Source organism: Cygnus olor, chromosome 1 (genome assembly GCF_009769625.2).
Source record: "Cygnus olor isolate bCygOlo1 chromosome 1, bCygOlo1.pri.v2, whole genome shotgun sequence".
Taxonomy (NCBI): Eukaryota; Metazoa; Chordata; class Aves; order Anseriformes; family Anatidae; genus Cygnus; species Cygnus olor.
The window spans coordinates 77,292,555-77,313,721 of record NC_049169.1 but is presented as its reverse complement, the minus strand read 5'-3'; the positions used below and the strand labels follow the sequence as shown (position 1 = coordinate 77,313,721).

Genomic DNA, 21,167 nt, shown 5'->3' with positions numbered 1-21,167 from the left:
ATCCACCTATCTTCTGCCGCGATGTTATTCTGAGACTTACATTTTTTATCTCAACTTTAAGTTTCTAAGTTTGTAACGATTTTTGTTTAGAAGATACTGTTTTCCCTGGTATTCGTTACAATTGGCTGTGCTTTGAGCATGTCCGGAGCTTAGTCAGCTGCTAGTGCAATGAGAGGCCAAGACTCGTTTTTCTTCTTTTTATCCCTTTCATCCAGTGGAAAAAGTTTCCTGCTGCTTTGCCTACTGATATTCGATATCCTGTCTCCAACCGATGTACATCTTTAAGTTTTAAAGAACAGCATGTCAGCAAGCTCTGTTAATTATCACTCATTTTGTTCTCCCGCCCCCCCGCCTCCCCTTGCATTGTGAGATTATTTCGGAGGCAGTACTTCTCAGTGGAATGATTGTTCCTGATCCAACTTCACTCGTCTGTAATAAAAAAAAAAAATTCACTGTCTTATGCTTTGTAGCTATGTATTTATTTAATCTACAGAACTAAAAATATGCTTGCAGTAAACAAAGCAGCCATTCAGAAGCTTTTTAAGATGTCTTTTACAAGTAAATGATAACGCAGAAAAGTAGGGAACATGAGAGATTTGGGGAGTTTCTCTTGAAGTAGTTTACATTCTAAAAAATTTTCCTGCTAAGTATCATCCTGCCTATATTTTATGAGAAATAATCTTTCTGGCAACAACATGAACTACCTGCATTGGAAAGGAAACAGTGGAAAGCTGTTACTGTGTCATTATAGATCATTTAATCAAACGTACCACTTTGAGTTATTTTAACAATAAGTAAATGACAAAAACATTTCTAAAATCTTATTCTACCATGAATATTGAAGTCCCTGGTTATAAGTATTTGTTTCCCTGCTATCTGTGGGAATAGAAAGCTCGTCTAAAGAAAAACACAAGTATACACAAGCAGAAATACTGAAGGAATGTTTAAAAGGTAGGTTGATCAATCCTACGGTTGCATGGATTAATAGCCCAGAATTATGTATCAGAACACCTGCAATGTCATTTTATTGATCCTTAGCAGTAGACAAGTAGAACTTACGAGACAGCTCTTCTGTGACGGTCAGTTCTAGTTCAGTAAATGATTGTCTTGCTTTGCTCAGTTTAGTTGCGTAGTCATTGACTCAAGGTCAATTTCTGTGCAATCCCTAAGTGTCTCCAGAACAGCTCTGCCCCAGCCAGCTCCTACCTTAAAGCCTGTACCACACATGGACCTGTGATAAGAGAAGTAGAATAAACCCAGGCATCTGAACCTTCAGAACCATTGAAAACAATCACCTTTAAAACACTGATGAATTTGAGGTCTGAGGTCACAACTTATTTTAGTGCGCTTTCTGAAAGTCAGAAATTTACTTTTCATCCAACATACCTTTTACAGTATTTAAGGAAAAGTTCCTCTGAATCACGTGTACATGCAAGTTGGTGCCAGAAACCAAACTTCTGGCAGAATATTTTTTCCTACAGTAATATCTCCTTTGCTTACTTTTTTTATAAAGCAAAATCTAATTGCTTCCAGAAATATTGTGTTTCTATTCGTTGGATGTATTTTAACTTTACTTTTCTCCCAGAAAAGAAAATCTGTGGTGTTTTTCAGCACTCTTTCCTCAGCTGGCTGTTCAAATCTGATCATAATAATTCACTAGATGTTTTCATAAGAAGAGGAAGGTTTCTTTTGTAAAGAAAAGCTCACAAATAAGAGGTTGTACTTCGCAAAAGTGTCTGGCAAAGTCTGAATTTAATAGGGGCAGGATCACAGAGCAAAAGAAGAACAAAGCACATTTTTGGTGCAGTTACTGAAAGTTGCAGAAACATTAGAAAATTAAATTAATAAGCGGTTTGTTGTGTTTTTTTTTTTCTTTGACTACTGTATCAGGAAATAATCTTAAAATTAAAAAAATAATAATAGAAAAGCTGCATGATAGAGAAGCTTAAGCTCAAAGTTCAAGAACCAGCTGAAACAGCCACAGAAGTACCTGCAGAGATGCACTTATATCTTTGACCCAGTTTTATGAAACTGAAGTCAGTTACAGTTTTATGTGAGCAAAAGATGTTTCCATCTGGACACAAGATGAGTAAAAGCAGTACAAACAGTTCAAAAATACGATAAAAGGTTTCCATTGACATAGACTATGGAAGCCTTTCTGAAAAACTAACTGCAACCTTTATGTCCCTTATCGGAAAAACATCAAATTTGCTCCCATAAAACTTATGTCCAGTGAATTTAGACTAAAAGCAAAGCATTTTTAACTGTCACAGACATATGGAAAACAGCGCTTTAGGCACCTCACCTAAATTTTTTGGCTGAATAATTTTATGGCTGATAATAATATCTGCAATTACTGCAGAAGCCGAATTATGATAGTAAAAATAAGAGTAATTAAATCTTACTCTTGTAGGGTATAAACTGAATTGTCAGTTGTTTTTTTTTCTTACAAATCTTAAGTACAACATTGTGCATTTTTAATGGAATATTAGAAATACGTTCACATTTTTTTTTTGGAAGCCTCTGGTGCTTGAATACCACTGATTATAGGGGAGTGGATTACTGATATCATCTGGCATCAGATAATTTTAAGTGTCCTTGGTGGAAACCCACAAGGTCTGCAAACACACAAGCAAACATTCATACTGAGAGCAATGAATTATGTTTATTTTCAAAAGTACATAGAAATATATACCAATTGTATTAAAGCATCCACAGTGTTTTATAAGTGCTTTAGTAAGTTTTGAATTTTTTAGCCTGTTTCATTGCAAGAATTAGACACTATTTCTACACTGATTATTCAGGACACATCCTTCTGCATGTCAGCATGGAGATCTGGGAGAAAGACTCAGTGGCAGAACTCCCACTTTTCTTCTCCCCTAATGAGCCTTCCAGCCGTTCACAGACTGCTGAGAAAATCCAGGTCCTTAGAGGGTTCTGCATAATTCTCAGTGTTTTTTTCCATAGACAAGCCCAACAGTGTATCAACTGGTGCTCTATGTATAGAACACATATTAGCATGTGAAACATAGAAACTAAAAGCCAACTTTGAATTTCTATACAACTATTTTTATAATTGTACCCTAAGAGAGCATTATTTTATTTCTATAACCTTTGTTGTTGTACTGATACAATAACTTTGTCAGAAAGGTGAAAGAAATCCTAGGGTGTATCAGGCAAAACAGTTCCAGCAGGGACTACTTACAGAGGTACGTGGGATACAGAATCAGAGGGATTGTGGTACAAAGTGCTGTTGAGACCTCGTCTGAAGTACCATGTATAGTCCCATATGTTAAAAATTGAAACAGCTATGGATAAGGAATAACAACACAACTAAGTAAATAGAGACCCCCACTCTCTTGTGCAAGGAGTCTAGAGCTTGGCTAGTTCCATCTAGCACAGGAAAATCTGCGTGGATAGAATCACCCTCTAGAAGAGTTTTTGGTCAGAAGTCTTTTCTGCTTAGGATACCTCTTTAGGCTAAAAGATAATATTGGTGTGCACGAAATGGGCATAAGCTGCCATTGGGATTCTAACTAGAAATTTCTAATCATGCATTGATGTTCTGAAACAGCCTTCAAATATGAGTAATGGGGACAAGAAATGTCTTGAAGTTAATAACAAAATCGGGCTTAGTCTTAAGACAAAGTATGTTTTTTTTTTTCCTGAATCTAAGCAAGAGGGATATTTCATAGCAGTAGCTTTTTGAACCTTTAGTACATTTTATACACATAACTTTAACTTCTTTACCCAGAAGGAAAAAGAAAGTATTTAATCTACAAGTTAACTAGTTACATATCATCTTCTGAAAACTACCCCAAAAAATAGGCACAGTTAAACCACAAGAAACTTGATGCCTCTGTTGTCTTAAACACTGAATCAAAATTAATTTATTATTATTATTTTTTAATATAGGTTAGCATATTATCTCTAAGAAATACCAGACATTCCCCTGCGTATTTATTCTGATTGGATAGGGAAGTGGAGAACAACAGCTAGTTAGCTGTACTTTGAATTCAGTGACCTACTGTTTGCAGTCGTGGCAGTTTGGAGTGAGAAAAGATGTGCAGAAGCATAAACCACTCTAGATCCAGCCCGCTTCTAGTTATGAGTTTTGTCACTTCTGCATATCTGAGCAGAAGTGGGGGGGCATGCTGTCATCTGAGGAGGCTAAAACAGAATTATTCTTTTTCCAGCTTACTTCTCAGCTGCACCAACTTCAGCCATCTCATTTCATTCATCACAATGTAGGTTTCACCAGCTAATAAAGCTGTGAGCGAGGACTGCATTTTACCACATGTCAAAGTTCTCTTCTGTGACTCTTGTGGAAAAAATGCATATAGCCACCAAGAATAGAAAGTGAAACTGAGGCATATCTTGCTTATGAGCTGAAGGCTCCCTCTCCTCTGGAAGCTATTCAATATGGCAGATAGATTTGAAATAAAACTTCTGTAACAGCAGGCTGTGATAACAAAGCCTCATTTTGAGGTTGGAAAAGCTCATAGCTACAAAGGGTGCATCTGAAAGACAGCTGGTATTTCTTTTCTGCATGCAGATGACAAAAGGTGTCAATAAGCACAATTTTGAATGCTTATAAAAAGCTTTGTATGCTTTTTGAATCACTAATGATTCAAAAGCCTTGTATGAAGTGAATTACAAAGGATTGGCAATTATCTAAAATCACAGGTGGAGTCATCATCCTTCCCACGCTGTTTTATTAGTTCCCCTAGCTTAGTAGCATCACTCTTCACTCAATTTTTTGCCTCAGCCTTTTAGTTCTCACCCACATGCAAGACCAAGACCCCAAGCTAAGAACTCGAGAGCGCTGTGTGGCTCGGGTGAGTATCAGAGCACATCAAACAGCACGTGTGCTTCTCAAACACTTAATGATGCATGCATCAGAATTGCTGCCTGCAGAGATTAAACAGCATACTTCTAACGGTTTCACACCAGGCCACTGACTGCGCTTTTGGACTACAAGTAGTCTAACCACACCAACTTCTAACACCATATCAGGGCTGTAATAAGTGATCCATGGCATAACTAATCTACTGCAATAGTTTGTGTTGCCTTGTTTCACTGACACCTAAAAAAAAAAAAAAGAAAAAAAAAACAACCAAAAAAAGGTACTACCTGCGCATTTTTATAACACAAGATCTTAGAGGGCAGATATCCCAAGAAAAATGTTTCAAATGTTATCTGAGACAGTTTGCACTTTTTTAAACTTGAAAGATCAATGCTATTATGCTCTTTCCCCACACATCCAAACAATAACAAGGTTAAAATAACATTAGCTCTTAATTTCAAAACAATCTTCCAAAATGAAGAAGGCTGCAATGATTAATTTGTTGACAAAGCACTGAAACTTTAAACGTAGTGTATTGAGATAATCTCAGACATAAGTGGAAAATCACTGGAAAGGAAGGCCACAGATAAAACACGATACAAAGGTGATAGCAGTTAACTCTTTGCCTTCAGAAGCTGCGCTAGAATTAAGCCTTCAACAACTCAAGGCCTCACCTTCACACAAATCACAGCTACACTTGACAAAAAACTCTTGAATTCTTTGACCTTTGCAAAAGTTATGCAGATGCTTGTCTTTAAAAACTTATTATATTAATCTTATTTTTTTTTGTAGCTTTCAAGATTCACAGTAATAACATCAGGAAAATCAGTAGATTTTCATGCTATCACAAGTCATTTGTGGGACATCTCAGCACTGTCAATATAAGATTGAGACAAAATTAGTGAACGTTTCTAAAATTGCAAATGGGCATACTGGAATATTCTTATTTCTCCCTTGCCTTTTTCAGAGGGAAGAAATTAACCAAGGAAGGTTTTTTCTTAGTCTTTAAATTCAGAAGTGGGAAGACAGTAGAGATTTTTCTTATTTCAAGAGCCTTAACTGTAGGATGACAAGAACATACTTGCATACATGAAGAGCCTTCCAGGCAAGCATACAGAACAATTTTTGTTACTTTTTAGAAATATATTACTGTCTCATTATTTCATGGTAAATACAAGCTTACTTTTAATTTCAGCAGAGCTCCTCCAGCTGCTAAACATCTTAGTTCTACCTAAGTCTACTTGCCTTAACTTTCAACTTCAGTAGTGCAGTCTTGCCAGAGCACTGAATGCATTAATACAATTAAACCAAACCAAGCTGCCCCCACCAGCCTGTAACCACCTCCCTCCCTAAAGTGATTATGAAGACTCCCTCCAACAGGGTAGTTACTTCCCCTATAATCCTTCCCACCTTCTCCAGGCTTTAGCTGCCTATTTTCAAGATGAACACTAATATAGCACAGCTGTGTAACCTTGGATGGGGCTTCTTTGAAAACAGTTCGGGGGGAGAAAGAGCTGTGAAAATTTGTACCTGGGGGTCTCCACAGCTTCTGCCCATGGGCTGGAAGCTGGGCTTAGGCTTGGGCCCCTGCCCTTAGACCTTTCTTGTGAGCTGTGGAAGGTTGGCTGCATCCAAGATTGCAATACACAGATCATGACCTTGCTCTGCTGGCTTGTCTTGACTTTTGACCGGCTGAGTTATTGGAGGTTTGACTGTTAATTACTGGGCCACAGACTGAACTCTGTTACCATCACCAGATGGTAACTCCTGGCTTGCCTAAGTAGGGTCTGTATTTAACATGCTTGCATCTGAAGATGCTCGGTTGCTTTACAAAATCATTATATATAACTATGTATTTATGTTTCTTAACTTCTGCTGTTCATAATCATCTTTGTTAATAAAATCAAAGCAGTAACTTCCCCCAGCTGCTATCAACACAGTTCAAGGTGATGATCATAATTCTTCCATACATAAAAGCAGAAAAGGCGCAGACCAAGCCTGATAAATGTGAATTTGTGTACTTTGAAAGCAGTTTCAAGACACTGTCCTCATAGTTCAAAAGCTCCATAAATTGCCGTTAACAGGGTCAAATGCAGCATTGAGCACAACGCTGTCAGGAATGAATTAAGGTAGTACTCAGAACAAGTACAGATGTCAGAGAGCATCAGTTAGCCATGTTTTACTCTTCGAGAGATTTTTACTTAAGAAGTTAGGTGGTAAGTAGCAAACATAAAAAGTTTGCTTTAATGGCTAGTAGTCATGAGAATGAACTGGATTAATTCACAGTTATACAGAATGAGCCAGTACTGAGACCATCCATCTGCTCTCCTTTCCAAACTATATAACACAGGTACATGCAGCAAGGCTATACATGTCAGATTTTTTTTTTGGAGAAAGGTGGTGCCTCGATCATCCTGCAAGTCTTGAACTTCCATGCTTTCTCTGTGAATGGAGATTTCCTTCTCACCCCAGGGCATGCAGGAATGTATACAGGAATCATGACAGGGCTCTCATAAATCAGAATATTGCTTTGATAGAAGCAGTTATTTTGATTGCTCCAAAAACCCATCAGCTATGGATAACAATCTCTTCTGCTTTGGACTTCTGTGTAACTTAACATACAGCATAACATTTTGCCACTAAACCCACCTAGCTCTGCTCCCTGAACCAGCAGCATGGTTCTCTTTCCACACCACAAGAGACACAATGCACATGCTCAGCAGAAAATACAAATTGAACTTGGAACTTCTAGTTGGGGCTTCCTGCCCACCCCCACTCCCTGAGAGATCTGAATAAAAAAGAGACAGCTTCTTCTCTTTGTTCATCCTTCTCCCCTACCACTGTGAACCTGAAGTGAGAGGTCTTCTGTCTTGTGAAGTGCTTCATCTCTTAGAAGTCACAGGTCCTTCTTCTTCATTCACATGATGTGTCGTGACCACTTTGTTAAGCTGAGCTTGAATGACAATTTGTGCAGCAGTAGAACATATTTTTACAACAAACTAGATAATCATAGAAAGTGAATTATAAGGATGGGTCCCTTTCAACTTGAGATATTCTATGATTACTTTAGGCTTACAGTTTAAGTTTATGACTTTACCAGCCTGAATTGGGAACCTAGTTTTTATGCTTTTGTACTAATGGGGGAGAGAGAGCACAAATCAGGATCCTCCCTGTCTCCTCTGGCTTGGCATGAAATTTAAATTCTTAAAATAAACAAGGTGAATGCCTGTCAGATGTTTTCACAGCAAATGAATATCATCGCAGTGTAGACACAAGGCCTCATTCCACTTCTGTAAGAAGCTGAACATTACATACTGCTGAAAACAAAAATTCAGTGAGTTTGCTTCATGAATTTTTTTGTTTATGCATTAAAAATTTTGAACGTTTAATAGCTCACAACATTATGTCTGTTCCAAATGGAACACAAGAAGCAAAAGCATCACATGGTTATTAAGAACTGCATGCACTCCAAGTTTTAGAATACAAAGATTTATTGTTTTGCTTGTAATCCATTTTAATCTCTTTAATGCACCAGGAAATAGCATGCATATCTTGTGAAGGATCTTGAAGACTACTCTATAGATAGTTTATGCAGACTTACTGTCCCTAAAATAGCCTCCTCTAAGACAAACTGATTTGCAAGGGATATACATACTCTTGCTGCCTAGCTGTTGACAAGACAAACTGCAAGGATCATAGCTTTAATAAGCATTAACTTACCTTGAAATTCAGGACCGTCATCTTTGATCCTGACAGCAGTTTGAATGTATGAATATGCATGTTCATTAGTATCGCCATATTTTGGGGTGGGACTTGAATAAATAATCTATTGATTATATTTGTACAGGAAAAGGGAAGACAAAATACCAACAATGTTAAGCACAAGAAGAAAACCCAGCAAATATAGCCATATTAATAACTGTGCAAGTCTAATACATATTGCAAAAGTTAAATGTTTCGTTTGATTCAACCCTTAGAAGGAGGAAGTCACTGAAGGACTAATCATCTTCTAATGATATAAATACTCCTGCTAACAATTACATTTAATTAAATTATTAACTAGGTGTTGACTAATTAACTAGGGCTTTGTAAGTTTGAAGCACTCTGAATAGCTGTTATTGTACTGCTTGTAACTAAATATCTTTCCTAGAGCATTATGCACACAGGATTCTGCTGCAATCTCTGTGAACTGATATCCCAATTATGCCATTGCCACTCATTGCTCATAAAATGCACAAAGCTATATGCAATGTTATTTCTCTTAGAGAACTGTAAGAAAGATAAATGATATCCGATTACTAGCTGAGAACATGACATCAGTTGTTTGATTCTCCCAGTAGGTAATAGCGTACATTCCTGTGTTATCGGATATTTATTTTATCCAATTTCTTTCAAGTCTATATGGAAATTGAGACCTTCTTGCAGCAATAATAGCATGAAATGGAATATTTTAATGGGTCTCTGTTCTTACAAACTGCTTGATATGGACCAAATCCCAAACTGCTAAATTCAACAGAAGATTGTTATTGACTGAAGTGCACTGTTGGAAAGATCTCGTATTCAAAAGAATAAAATGTTGAGATCTTTCTTCCAAAGGAAATACTTTAATTTGATATCCAGGAAACAGGTGTACATAACTCAGAAATACAGTTTTAGGTCTGAGACATAATTGTACTTATTTTTACCCCCTAAATGTAAGCCTTGAGAATAACTCTAGGCTTCTGTTTTTCCCTCAAAGGACTCTCAGGTTTTACTCAATTCACTAGCTCAGCATAGGAACAATATTTTAGAATGTCACTCGAATTGGAGAAAAGAGTTTTTGTTGGGTAAGCTTTTTTGATACATATTTTTAGCACATTTATCTGGATCTTACTATCTGTTCTACCAGTAGTACAGCATTTAAACTTCTTGACAATCTTTAACTTCAAAAAACTAATTTCAACATATTGTCTTCTTTTAAAGTCCAAATAAGTTCTGCATTCAGTTTCTGCATAATACAATGTAATAGACTATATTATCATATATCACTAATGTCAGCTCAAATTAATCCCCTTAGCCTCAGAACTACTTTGAATAGATTCAGGAAAAAGTGAAGTATGTGATACAAGTAATGGCATACACTGGCAGTTTAATTCCATCAGGGAAATCCCTCATTATGACCATCTGATTTTTACCTACTAGTTACAGCATCAAGATTAGAAAACATTACTGGTAGAGATAGCTTTACGCAAAGCAGGATGAAGTCAACAAAACTGAGCCCATGACATTCTCCCCAAGTAACTGAGGGTCAAGATGAACCTCTTGGCTCAAGTACTAAATGGAAACTGTTCATTGCTTGCCTTCACAACCTCCTGCTGGAGCTGTCTTCAGGCTTGTTTTTCACCCATACTGTGCGTATGAACGGGCAGGAGGGAGTTGCCCTAGCAGTGAGATGACAATAAGGGAGGACTGGAGGCTGTGCACAGTCACATCCTTGCTTATCTTAACAAGGCCAACAGCCTTTTCTTACAAATTTCTCTTACAAATACGTCAGCAAAAAACGCAGCCTTAGTAATAAACTACAGACTCTAAGCAGTCTCAATGACTTATGATGATGAGCAATTAAAAAAAAAAAAAAGTAACGTCGGTGACTTACTCAATGATAACCTGCATTTCCATTAGTCATGTCCACATATTTCCTGTTTTAATTTGTCCCACTCAGACTTCCATTCTTTCCTAATCATTGCCTGCTATATTAAAGACCCTCATGGTATCAGCAATTTGTCCGTGTAGATAGTGATAGACATTAACACTGCTCTTAATCTTCTGTTTAAACATGTTAACTGCAGTCAACACCTCCAGTGTAAAATCAGAAACCTCAGCAATGAAGTCTTGGTCCCTCCACAGATCATAATAAAATCCACCTATTCATTTCAGCGAGGTAGAGTTTCACCTTACTGATTTGACTGAGACGGGATTTCATGCCCTATCTTTTGTTGACAGAAGGGGTTCCAGTGCTACAGCAAATACATACAGGCAGTAATAGGTAGCAGTGATCAGATTTTGCCCCGTCTAAAACCTTGTAGTGGGCACAGCATAACACATGTACTCAGAGTGTATATGAGGTTTTTTTGTCTGGGACAGCAGAAGTTCATTACTAAGTGATATTATACATACACACATATAAAAATATATATGTATATATAAATATACATAACTCTGGATTCAAGACCCTCAGGGCATTATTAAAAATATTTGTGGATTGTTCTCTTTTAGATTTCAGCCAGATAGTTTTGAAACGTGCAGTTTTACAGAGAAATGCTGTCATTTTTCCAGCAACCTAAAACTGGTACTGCAAAATTTTCTTTGTAATAATAGTTGACAACTATTACAGTAGTGTCCTGTTCCAGACACTACTTGGCACAGTAACTGCAGTAGAAAGAGCCAGTATCTTCTGTGAATGCCTCTATGCAAAAGCAGATGTATTTTAAGTATTTTTAGACTTCTGATGAAGTCTCGGTGTGTTTCATCAAGGTAAAAGCAAACAAACAAAATTTCTTCATTCATTTTTCTTCAAATCAGCTTAATGCAGGATAATCAAAAAGTGATCTTTTCAATGTTTAAGACACAACCCATCCCATTTCAGGTCACACTGTAACCTGGGGGAAGCTTAGCATAACACCTTCTAATCAGTATCTTAAAGAAGGTCAGTAAGCCGGTATCATTGAAACCTACCCTAAAGGGATAGGTTTAGTCAGCAGACTAAAGTTATGGGGAAAACTTTTATTTGGAGTATCAGTTTCTAAACTAAGGGTTAAACATGTACATCTTTCACAAGGGAAATCTCTTTGTTGGAAATCAAAGCATATACTGAGATAGTAGTTTAGGCAGAAAGCAGAACAAAACCCTATCATATTTCAAACACCTGGGAGAAAGAAGAAAACAAGGATGCATGAATCTTTACATTTAGATGGTAAAATCTCTCAGCTTCCCTACACAAAAATCTTATTTTTATGGCACTCATTGTTCCACACAAGATGTCTTTAAAATTATAATTAGCAATGTTCTTGGTTTGTAGATGTTGGCTTACAATGCCATTGAATACATGACAATACCTGCTCAAATAAGGTAACACTGTTCTTCAAGTTTATCACACTTGTTATCTAGCTGAAGCAGGACTTGTCACAACCTGCTAAAACACCAGTTTTAAGGAGAAGGGAAAGAAACTTAGCAGGAGACAAAATGGATGCTAAAGTGCAGCCACTTCCTCACATCTTTACTGCTCTTATGATGAAAATACATCTCTTGATATTTTCTATGGACTTTGAACATGCATATTACCAAGAAAGTACATATTATAGGTTTAAAGTATATTCATTACATTGAATGTTTGCCTGAACAGCAGGAAACGTAATGCTTTTTTAGATGCTTCAAATAGTTTATCTGTTTTAGGGCTTTGGCTAAACTTTTGCCTGAGTCCTTTCTACCTTAATCGTTCTGTAAATTCCTGCTGGCCCTGGGGAACTGGAATGCCGTTGGCATGAAATGTGTTAAAGGACATGTTAACTGATGGGAAGACAGGTCTCATTCTGCCAGTATGGAAAGTCCTCAGCCCTAAGACAGATATAACACACCAAGCAGGTTTCTTAAAGCATTAAATCATATCTTTACTGATCCTTTCAACTATGTAAGAAACAGATTTGAACTTGTTTCTCCATTTTTTTTTTTTTTTTTTTTTGTCTACTAAGATTTTCCTTTGTAAAGCTGGATCCTCAGGAAAAAAATAGAAGTATGTACACATCAATCTCTGTATTTCATTGTTCCACAGAGAGGGAGTAGCATGGTCACTAGGAAACACTGGTCCTGGAACATGGTTTCCCATCTGAGATACTACAGTTCCAGAAAAAACATGGCCTGTTCAGAGAGTCTTCAGGTGAAATTAAGAAGAATGTTCAGACACATGAAGAAAGGCCTATGGAAAAAAAAAAAAAAAAAAAAAGACTGGAAAAATTAAAGTTATTTTTTAAAAAAATAATAATAATAAAAAGCGAGATGGTAAGTCCATAAAAAAATCCCCTTTAAAATGTTGCATGAGTAAAGGGAACAATTATTCACTCTTTCATAATATAAGAGAGAGGAATCCACAAATTAAATCAGTTTGCAAGTTCAAAATAAGGAGATAGATTTTCCCAATACAAGTAGTTAACCTGTGGATCCTACTGGCCCCACAAACTGTAAGTTAAACATAAAAGATTACCTAAAAGCATATGCACCAGTTGCTAGCAGTTTAATCTAGTAAGGGTCTTCTAATGTTTCTAAAGGGATAATCTATTCCCTAGGTTCAGTGGGTAAGACAAGAACAGATTTGTATTTCATCATCCAGCATTCAGTTTGAAAATTAGAAACATTTTTATGTATTTATTTATTTTTTAAGCTGGATAATAAGAAGCAATGAAGTGAATTTTCTGGGAAGATATGAGAAGTCTTTGAATCAGCAGTGCCGCAACTTAACCAGAACCTGTCTGGAAGAGTTTATTGCCTTAGAGCTCTCTTGAATGCTTCCCTTACAGCATGCAATGGGCACAATAAAGGTTGAATTGTCTAAGGATTGTCCCAAACTTTAGCTATTTTATTTAACAAGGCAGTACATTTAGTCAGGTATTCACTGTATTAACTGGCCATTAGTCAGTCAAACTGTCCAACCTCTGGTGAGCCGTAACGAATTCCAGATTTTTTGTGTAGTGTTCAGTGTAGAAAGACAGATTTAGGAAGACCCTGACTTCACCAACAAATTTCACAGAGCCACATACCAATCTCTAAAGGGATACAACTAAACTAAATTTGTGTTCTTACAACGTACAAGACAGTTTCAATCTTTATTGTTATGTTAGGGTTAGGAATTTCTTCTTCCAAACTAAAGCAAGAAGTTTCAAGTATTCACATCTTCAAAAGCTCAAAAAACCCACTCTACATATCACAAGATGTAGTAAAGTCACAGTAACTGCATAATGTTTCCTAAAAATTGTTGCATCATAATTTATCTGGCAAAGGAAGCAAACAAGTGTGTGTCTTGTCAGAAATAAATAAATAAAAATTTACATATGACAAAGTTTGTCTTTACTTCATTCCTACTTACGTACAGTCAGGAACTTAGTTTATGCTCTGAATCTTCGGCTACAGAGCCCAAGAATTAATGAAGACCAAACAATGTCGTATCTAACAAGGGCAACAGAGAATGTTGTGTTTTTTTTGTCATCACACCCTCTGCTGGTGATTTTCTACTCTATTAGGGAAGTTACATTACAGGAATGGCTGTTTACAAGTAACATAGCGGATTAATGGCCTGTATTTAGGGCTAAACAATGCTGAGGATCCAACATCCACACCATGTGCAATTCAGGGGATTTCATTTCATATTATCTTTAATTTGCTGTCATGACCTGCATGGTCTTAAACAACCAAAATACATTTGGTGAGTTGCTCGTGTATGCTTTCTGGTTTGGCCTAATTGGAATGAGATCTCCAGTGCCTGCGTTCTGTGACTGCTCCAATTTGCAAGCCAGAACATTTAAGCAGGCAAGATCTAGGTATTTTATTAAAAATTGCCGGTTTCTGGTCTAAAACTGTAACATTAGCAACAAGTTTTCTGCTTTTGATTCCCGTCCTGGATCTTTGCTCTTTTCTATATTGCCTTGGGATAACCGAGTTCCAGTACTCTGCTCAAACAAGGGTGGATAAAGAAGAAACATGGATTTAGCCTGGTTATAACTTCCCCAGGTTTGACGGACAACAGCAGGAGTGGTTCCTAAGATGCCTTCAGAGCACACACTAACGAGGAGAGGCACCATCTGCACTAACAAGGCAGGAAAGCAGCAAGCTGGAGGGCAGAGAAGCCGAGGACCCCTACGTATCGCTCTGCTCTAGCCACCCGCTGCTGAATTTCGTTCATCGTGCTTTTATCGCCACGGCCTGACCCACAACGTTACTTAATGCTTGTAAGGTTATAAGGAGTGATGATGCTACGGCGCCTTCGGGCCGCCATTTTGGCTGCGGGGCGGAGCGTTGCAACGAGGGGGCGTGGTCTGGATGGGAGGCGTGGCCGAAACGAGGGGCGGTCGCCGCGGGGTCCTACAGCCCCCCCATCACCGCGCTCCTCCGCCGCGTAGCGCATGCGACCCGCGGCTTGCGTCAGGGCGCGCCCCGCGGCGGCGGCGGGTGCGGGTGCGGGTGCGAGGTGGCCGCGCCGGGCATGGGCGGGGGGCGGCGGCGGCGGCTGCGGGCCGTTGGGCGGTGCGGCGCATGCGCACCCGGCCCCTCGCCCCCCCCCTCCCGGCGGGCCGCGGCGTGCCTGCGGGCGGTGGCGGCGGGAGGCGGCGGCGGAAGATGCCGGGCAAGCTGAAGGTCAAGATCGTGGCCGGGCGCCACTTGCCGGTGATGGACCGCGCCAGCGATCTCACCGACGCCTTCGTGGAGGTGGGGGGGGACCGAGAGCGGGGAGCGCCGCCGCTCAGGCACCTGCCGGGCCCCGCCGCAACAGGCCCGCGGGGACGGACGCGGGCGGCGGGGGGGGCGGGTAGAAGCGGAGGTGGTCCTGGTCCGTGATCCGGGTCTGTGATTCAGTACTTCCACCATACCATGCGTAACCCCGAGCGATTTCGGCAGCATTTCAAGCGCTCAGAAACCGCGCTTGAGGAGAAACGTGTTTAAAAAGGGAGCGGATGCTGCATAAACCCGTGCTTGTGCTATAGATAGTAACTGGGGCTGGCACAGTGCTGCCCTGAGGTAGGGAGACAATGTCCGTTTAAACTGTATGAACGGAAGAAAATGTCCTAGAACTCTATAAATAGAAAAAGTGTGTATATTAATCTCAAAATAGATTTGATTTGGGGTGCGTGTAAATTTGACTGTCACTACATTTGCTTAGTGAGACAATTCATTGAAAATAAAGTGAAAATGCGTTTCTGACGTGCTTTTCAATGGAGCTGAAATGCTACATAGCTCTGCTGTCTTAAATATAGGAAAACGGGATACTTCAGTGTTTGTTTTCAGAAATTGCATCACTAAGTTAAATTTATTAATAAATCGTCATGCGATTTAAATATGATTAATAGGTAACCTATAATATCTCTGATGTGTATTAGTGGGAGACAGGGAAAACAGGAGTAGGAAGTGCGGCTCTGAGTTTCATGTAGCCTGTTTTTGAGCTGCCTTGAGAAACAGCTTTCCTCTCCCTTTGGTCACTTGTTCCCAAACCTGCACTTTCTGCACCAACCCTAGAGCGTGAGTAGCTGTGTGGCAGCATAGCTATAGAAATTAATCTGGTTAAACGCTAATTTAACAACAAAAAGAGGACAATATACTCAGCAAGATCAGTTTGCTTAGCTAGATTAACATGCAGCTTCATGAATGTATTGGCACAAATAAGGCTGAAGAAATTCATAGATGGGGCCTTGCTTTTAGGACCACTGTTTAGGAAAACAAAATCAGCGTGGGAATTACCCTTTGCTATGTGGAGTGAGTATGACTGCAGGTGAAGGGTGTCAAAATAAATTGAGGTTAAAACTGGTTTTGTTTTTCTGTGTGAGGTTGCTGAAAGCCTTTACAAAACTTTTTAACTTAAGTAAAAATGATAAGTGGAAGTAATATTAAAGTACTTGTTGGTTACTAGCCTTTAAATTTCCCTCTTAAAGATTGTAACATAAATCTAGAATTAGAAAAGAAATGAAAGACTTTAGAGCTGTTACTTCAGGTTATGCATAACTTGCCAGCATGTGTGGTCTGGAGCAAATTAGCACAATTTCTTCTGCATCTGTGCTTCTAAATTTGTACAGAGGACAGCACTGCAGTGCTTGATTACCTCTGCTAGCTTTAATGAACTAACTTGACTACTGGCAAAGTTTAGTTACAGCTGCCTGAGGCTCTGAGGGAGCTAATTTACTCCCTAGATAACATGTAAAATTAGACTGGGTGGAGCTCTGGGCTATTGCATGTTGGCAGCTTGTGTATAAAATAGCTCTGTTAAAACTAGCATCATTATTGCTTTATTATACAGCTTCGTGCAATGAATACACGTTCTGAGTAGTTATGCTGCTAGTTTTTTCTAAGCTTCTAAGCTGAATCTACATTTACATAGCTAGATCTGTGTTTTCATACCCCCTCTGACTTTTAATTTGAAAGCTTACCTTGAAAATAGTATGTTTTCCAAAATCATTACTGTTTATTGAATCAAGTGGGGGGCCTTAATAGAGTTGTGTAGGGGTCTGTTGATCGAGGTGTGGTAATATACAGAGTTCAATGGGAACTTGTAGTCCAGTTTTGCAGCGCTTTCAGCTTTCTGAACTAACTAGATGTATGTATGTAAGTACAGAATCTCATTAGAGTTGGGCTACGCACATACGTAAAATAACAACCATACGCTGACATATATATATATAAAATGACATACGCTCATACTGATGTTTCATGCGGAAACATCTAAGTATCAATACTTCCTTAATTAGTGTTTTAAAAAGTGTTATGTAGTGTTCCAAATCTAAGACTGAATTTAATCTCCAAGATCTATTTGCACTTCTAAAAAGATAATTGTATTCAGAATCCACAGCTGCCTTTGACTGTAGAGTGTCTTTTAAATCAGCACACATTATTTTCTTAAGAATCTTGAATATGTTCAAAAACTTTGCATATTTGTAAGTAACATTAGATATTTGTTACAAATTGAAGTACTAATTCTTTTGAGAGGTACCATTCACAGAATTACGAGTGTGCATAATGGCTTGGAATGAAAGGTACAATGAGATAAAACCTTTTAGATTACGTAGCATGGTTTCTTGGTGAATGGATCGTCACAGAAATTCTGTTAGATGCTTTTTCAAGCAAATGGGGTGGTCCTTAAATAGACTGCTGTGAAGACCAAATGGAGATTCCCAAAATACGTACCTTTAACTGCTTAATAGCCTTAATCAATAGAAGTATGTAGAATATTTAATCTGTGTTGATTGAAGATTAGAAGGATATATATAGATACGTAGTCCCTCTGTCCTTTTTGCTGGTATGCTTTCTGGATTTTTCTATAAGAAGGGAGGACTAGAGCCTGTTAAGGTTCTTCCTCCTGCTGCTGTGAATTTACTGGTATGTGTCCAGCATGTCAAGACTGCAGTTCATGGAAATGGTTTCAGTTATTTTCTGGTGCGTATCTATCAAGACAACATGTTTTAAGAAATGACTGATGTTATCATTTTAGCTCTGCGTTTCTTTCATAACTTGACAACAAATCTGATTTAGAAACCCTAGAGAGAAGAGTAATGGCACATAAACTATCAGTATTTATATAGAATACTTTTGCTTAAAATATTTCTAAACAAAAGACAAGCAACTGCTAAGGTGATGTACCAAGTGACATTGAATAGCCAATGTAACTGCTATTTTTAACTAAAGTGATTGAGGAGAAAAAGAAATAATTTTGAAACTAGTGGGGGAGAGAGGTTTATTGGGAGTTTTGGTGATAGGTGGAAAGTTACTTAAACATGTAACATAGATTCAAAAAGAAACTCACTGAAAAGAACTTGTAGATGTTATTAAAACATGTATTTGAAATTATTTGCATGTGTAGATTTAATTAGTAACTCAGTTTCTAAATCTACTAATTAATGTTTGTTTTTAATAATTGCCTATATTTTTAGGTAAAATTTGGAAATACAACTTTTAAGACCGATGTGTATCCAAAATCACTTAATCCTCAGTGGAATTCCGAATGGTTTAAATTTGAAGTAAGTGTTTTGTGTTTTTTTTTAAGAGCTTGCCTATATCTATCTACATGGATGTTCTGTTTTAGATGCCCTTGAAATATTTTCACTTCAGGCAGAAAATGGGTTTTGAGGAGTGATGGTATTCATGTTTAAATACGCATGAAATCTTTCAGCAAATCTATCTATGTGTAGACCTTCTTTGCCAAAAGTGCCTTATTTTATCTTTACAAACGGTTTAAAAAAGAGGCAAACATGACAGAATGGATCTGACACAAATATTCTGGGGGAGGTGAAAGGGAGGGAGGGGCGGGAAAGCATTTTCCGTTAAGCTTTCAGATACCAGTGTGGGTATGCCTGCCTTTTTTTTTTCCTAAACGGGTAGTTTTGGGGAAGGAAAGTTAATTGGTATTTGGAATGTTACTTTGGCTTGCAAATAATGTACTTGAAGAAGAAAATGGAGAATTTGTACAAGAAAATTATAAAATAAAGAGCTTGGACAACAACTATCAGACACTTTTTTCTCATTTCCTTATGTAATAATGAGGGCAGTCAGCATTTTCCCATAACTGCTCGTTTGTTTCTAGGATCTGATCAGTTGACCTTAATGAACCGAGTACAGTAGTATCATAGGTGTCCTTTGACATTCTACCGTGAACAACTGTTTGCATAGTTATTATTTGTTACTGCATTTTTGTTGCATTAAAAATAATAATTGTGTAGTGGTATTTAGAACAAATTAGTTGTTAAAACATTTGAATGTATAGTACTGATTTGTTTATAGTGTTCAAAGATAGTATCACAATACAGTCATGTTTGTAAATACTAGCTACTATGTCACTACATGTGCATATGATGTTAGAAATACAGCAAATATAAAAAAGGTAAGTCTAGGAACCTTATTAATCAACATGGAGTGCTTGATTCAGAGCATCTCTTAATCAGTAATCCATGTTGATTAAGAAAGTAGTACTAGCGTAGTGAGGTTCACTCTGTTCTTTTTTTTCTTTTTTATTTCAATTCCTTGGGTCTTTTTTGTGGAGTGGAAAGAGCTGGATGATGTGGAGGATTAAGTCTCTTAGTACAGAGAGTTAACTCTGTCAATAACAGAAGTCTTAAAATTCTATCTTTTCTTTCCCAAATCCATTTTTCTGTGCAAAAATAGCCAAACAACAACACTAAAAAAAAATACATCAGAATTCCACATTTCAAAGAGTGGAAAAGCACTAACTGCTTAAGACATCTTAAGTGCGTGCATTTGTGTGTAGTTTGATCTTTTTGCAACATTGCGTAATAATTCTAAAAAAAACTTACATGAGTCCTCACATTATATTTAGCAAAACTTATTTTGGTTTGTGATGTTTAGCACAAAGTTTTAGAATGCTTGTCTTTTATCTCCTAAAAAAAATAGCCGAGGTATCTGAAGATGGATTATTGCATCTATTTAGGGAAGTACGTGTCTGAAATTACTGAATTTTTGCAGTGGGTTACATAAAATGTGTTGCCTTTTTTAAGCCACCAGCCAGTTTGGAAGTGTGAGAGCAAAACTTAAGAGTGTAAGACTTCAGAGTGAGATGCTTTGTCTTAAATTTTCATGTTTTTTCTCTTTTTTTCCTCAAGAGTATGGATTGTGGGGATTGGTAAACAAACTAGAGAATGTGACTTAAAAAAAAGTGGGATTTTAAAATAATGTAGTCACCATAATCTTCTTTTTCTGTACTTCTCAAAGTGATAAGTGTAATTGCAGGATCTTAGCATTCTGTGAAGGTAATATCAAAATAACACTGTTTAGATTCAGGAAATAGAAATCAGATTTCTGTGTGTAACATCACTGTACGTGACGAACTTGCCTCTTACTGCATTTGTTTTTCCAGGAGTGTTTCCTTGTGCTTTTTTTTTTTAAATATTCAAATTCCATGTCAATATTTGTTTCTAGGTAGATGATGAAGAGCTGCAAGACGAGCCTCTCCAGATCACAGTTCTTGATCATGATACCTACAGTGCTAATGATGCCATTGGCAAAGTGTACATAGATATTGATCCTTTGCTCTACAGTGAAGCAGCTACAGTTATTTCAGGATGGTTTCCAATTTATGATACCATCCATGGTAAGATTTGCTAAGTTAAAAGTAAAAAAGTGTTGTTTGAGATGTAATCTGCTTCTTGCAATATTCATTGCTGTAAGCTGGCTTTGGAAATGTGTAATAGTTTTAGCCTTGGGAGCTGGAAAGCTATGGTTTTGGTACTTTTTTATTAGGTCTTCAGAAAGTTAAGAGTGCCATCTAAAATCATTGACAAAGTACTTCTACGATAATCTTCACTTTTGATAATACTAATGATTGTACATGAAAGATGTCTAAAACCTCTGGAATGAGAATTTCTGGCATAGTAATTGACTAGTGTTTGGAAGAATGCCTTTCATAGAATTCACAACAAGTGGAAAACATCTTCACATAGTATTTAAAATAGTAACTGAAAAATACAGATAAAAAAGCCAAAAACTAAAACATGCTTACTCAGTCACTATATGTTTACTAAAAGAACGTACTCTTGCTGAAGTCACTTGGGGTACGCCTTCCTGGGATGTTGCATAAACTTTG

General features: G+C 37.7%; 1 protein-coding gene and 1 long non-coding RNA gene across 33 annotated transcripts in view; one reads left to right on the top strand and one right to left on the bottom strand.

Annotated features, from left to right (window-relative positions):
• Nucleotides 1-357: 357 nt before the first annotated feature.
• Nucleotides 358-8,828, bottom strand: LOC121064050. Of its 2 annotated transcripts, none has more exons than XR_005816311.1 (3): nucleotides 8,567-8,828; nucleotides 6,030-8,163; nucleotides 358-429 (listed from the first exon to the last, which is right to left on the bottom strand). It is a non-coding gene; the product is annotated as an uncharacterized LOC121064050 (long non-coding RNA). The 2 variants fall into 2 exon arrangements; XR_005816312.1 differs by having other exon boundaries at nucleotides 6,030-8,160.
• A 6,306-nt stretch (nucleotides 8,829-15,134) lies between these two features.
• Nucleotides 15,135-21,167, top strand: part of C2CD5 (C2 calcium dependent domain containing 5) — a 67,056-nt gene continuing 61,023 nt past the window's right edge. For 11 of the 31 annotated variants that reach the window (XM_040545231.1, XM_040545228.1, XM_040545224.1 and 8 more), the window contains exons 1-3: nucleotides 15,137-15,298; nucleotides 18,505-18,591; nucleotides 20,504-20,675. In XM_040545231.1, coding sequence (XP_040401165.1) covers nucleotides 15,209-15,298; nucleotides 18,505-18,591; nucleotides 20,504-20,675 — 349 coding nt within the window. In that variant the 5' untranslated portion in view covers nucleotides 15,137-15,208. Of the gene's footprint in view, nucleotides 15,299-15,338; nucleotides 18,011-18,504; nucleotides 18,592-20,503; nucleotides 20,676-21,167 lie in introns of those variants that run through there. The other 20 variants (XM_040545227.1, XM_040545215.1, XM_040545222.1 and 17 more) reach the window with 5 other exon arrangements.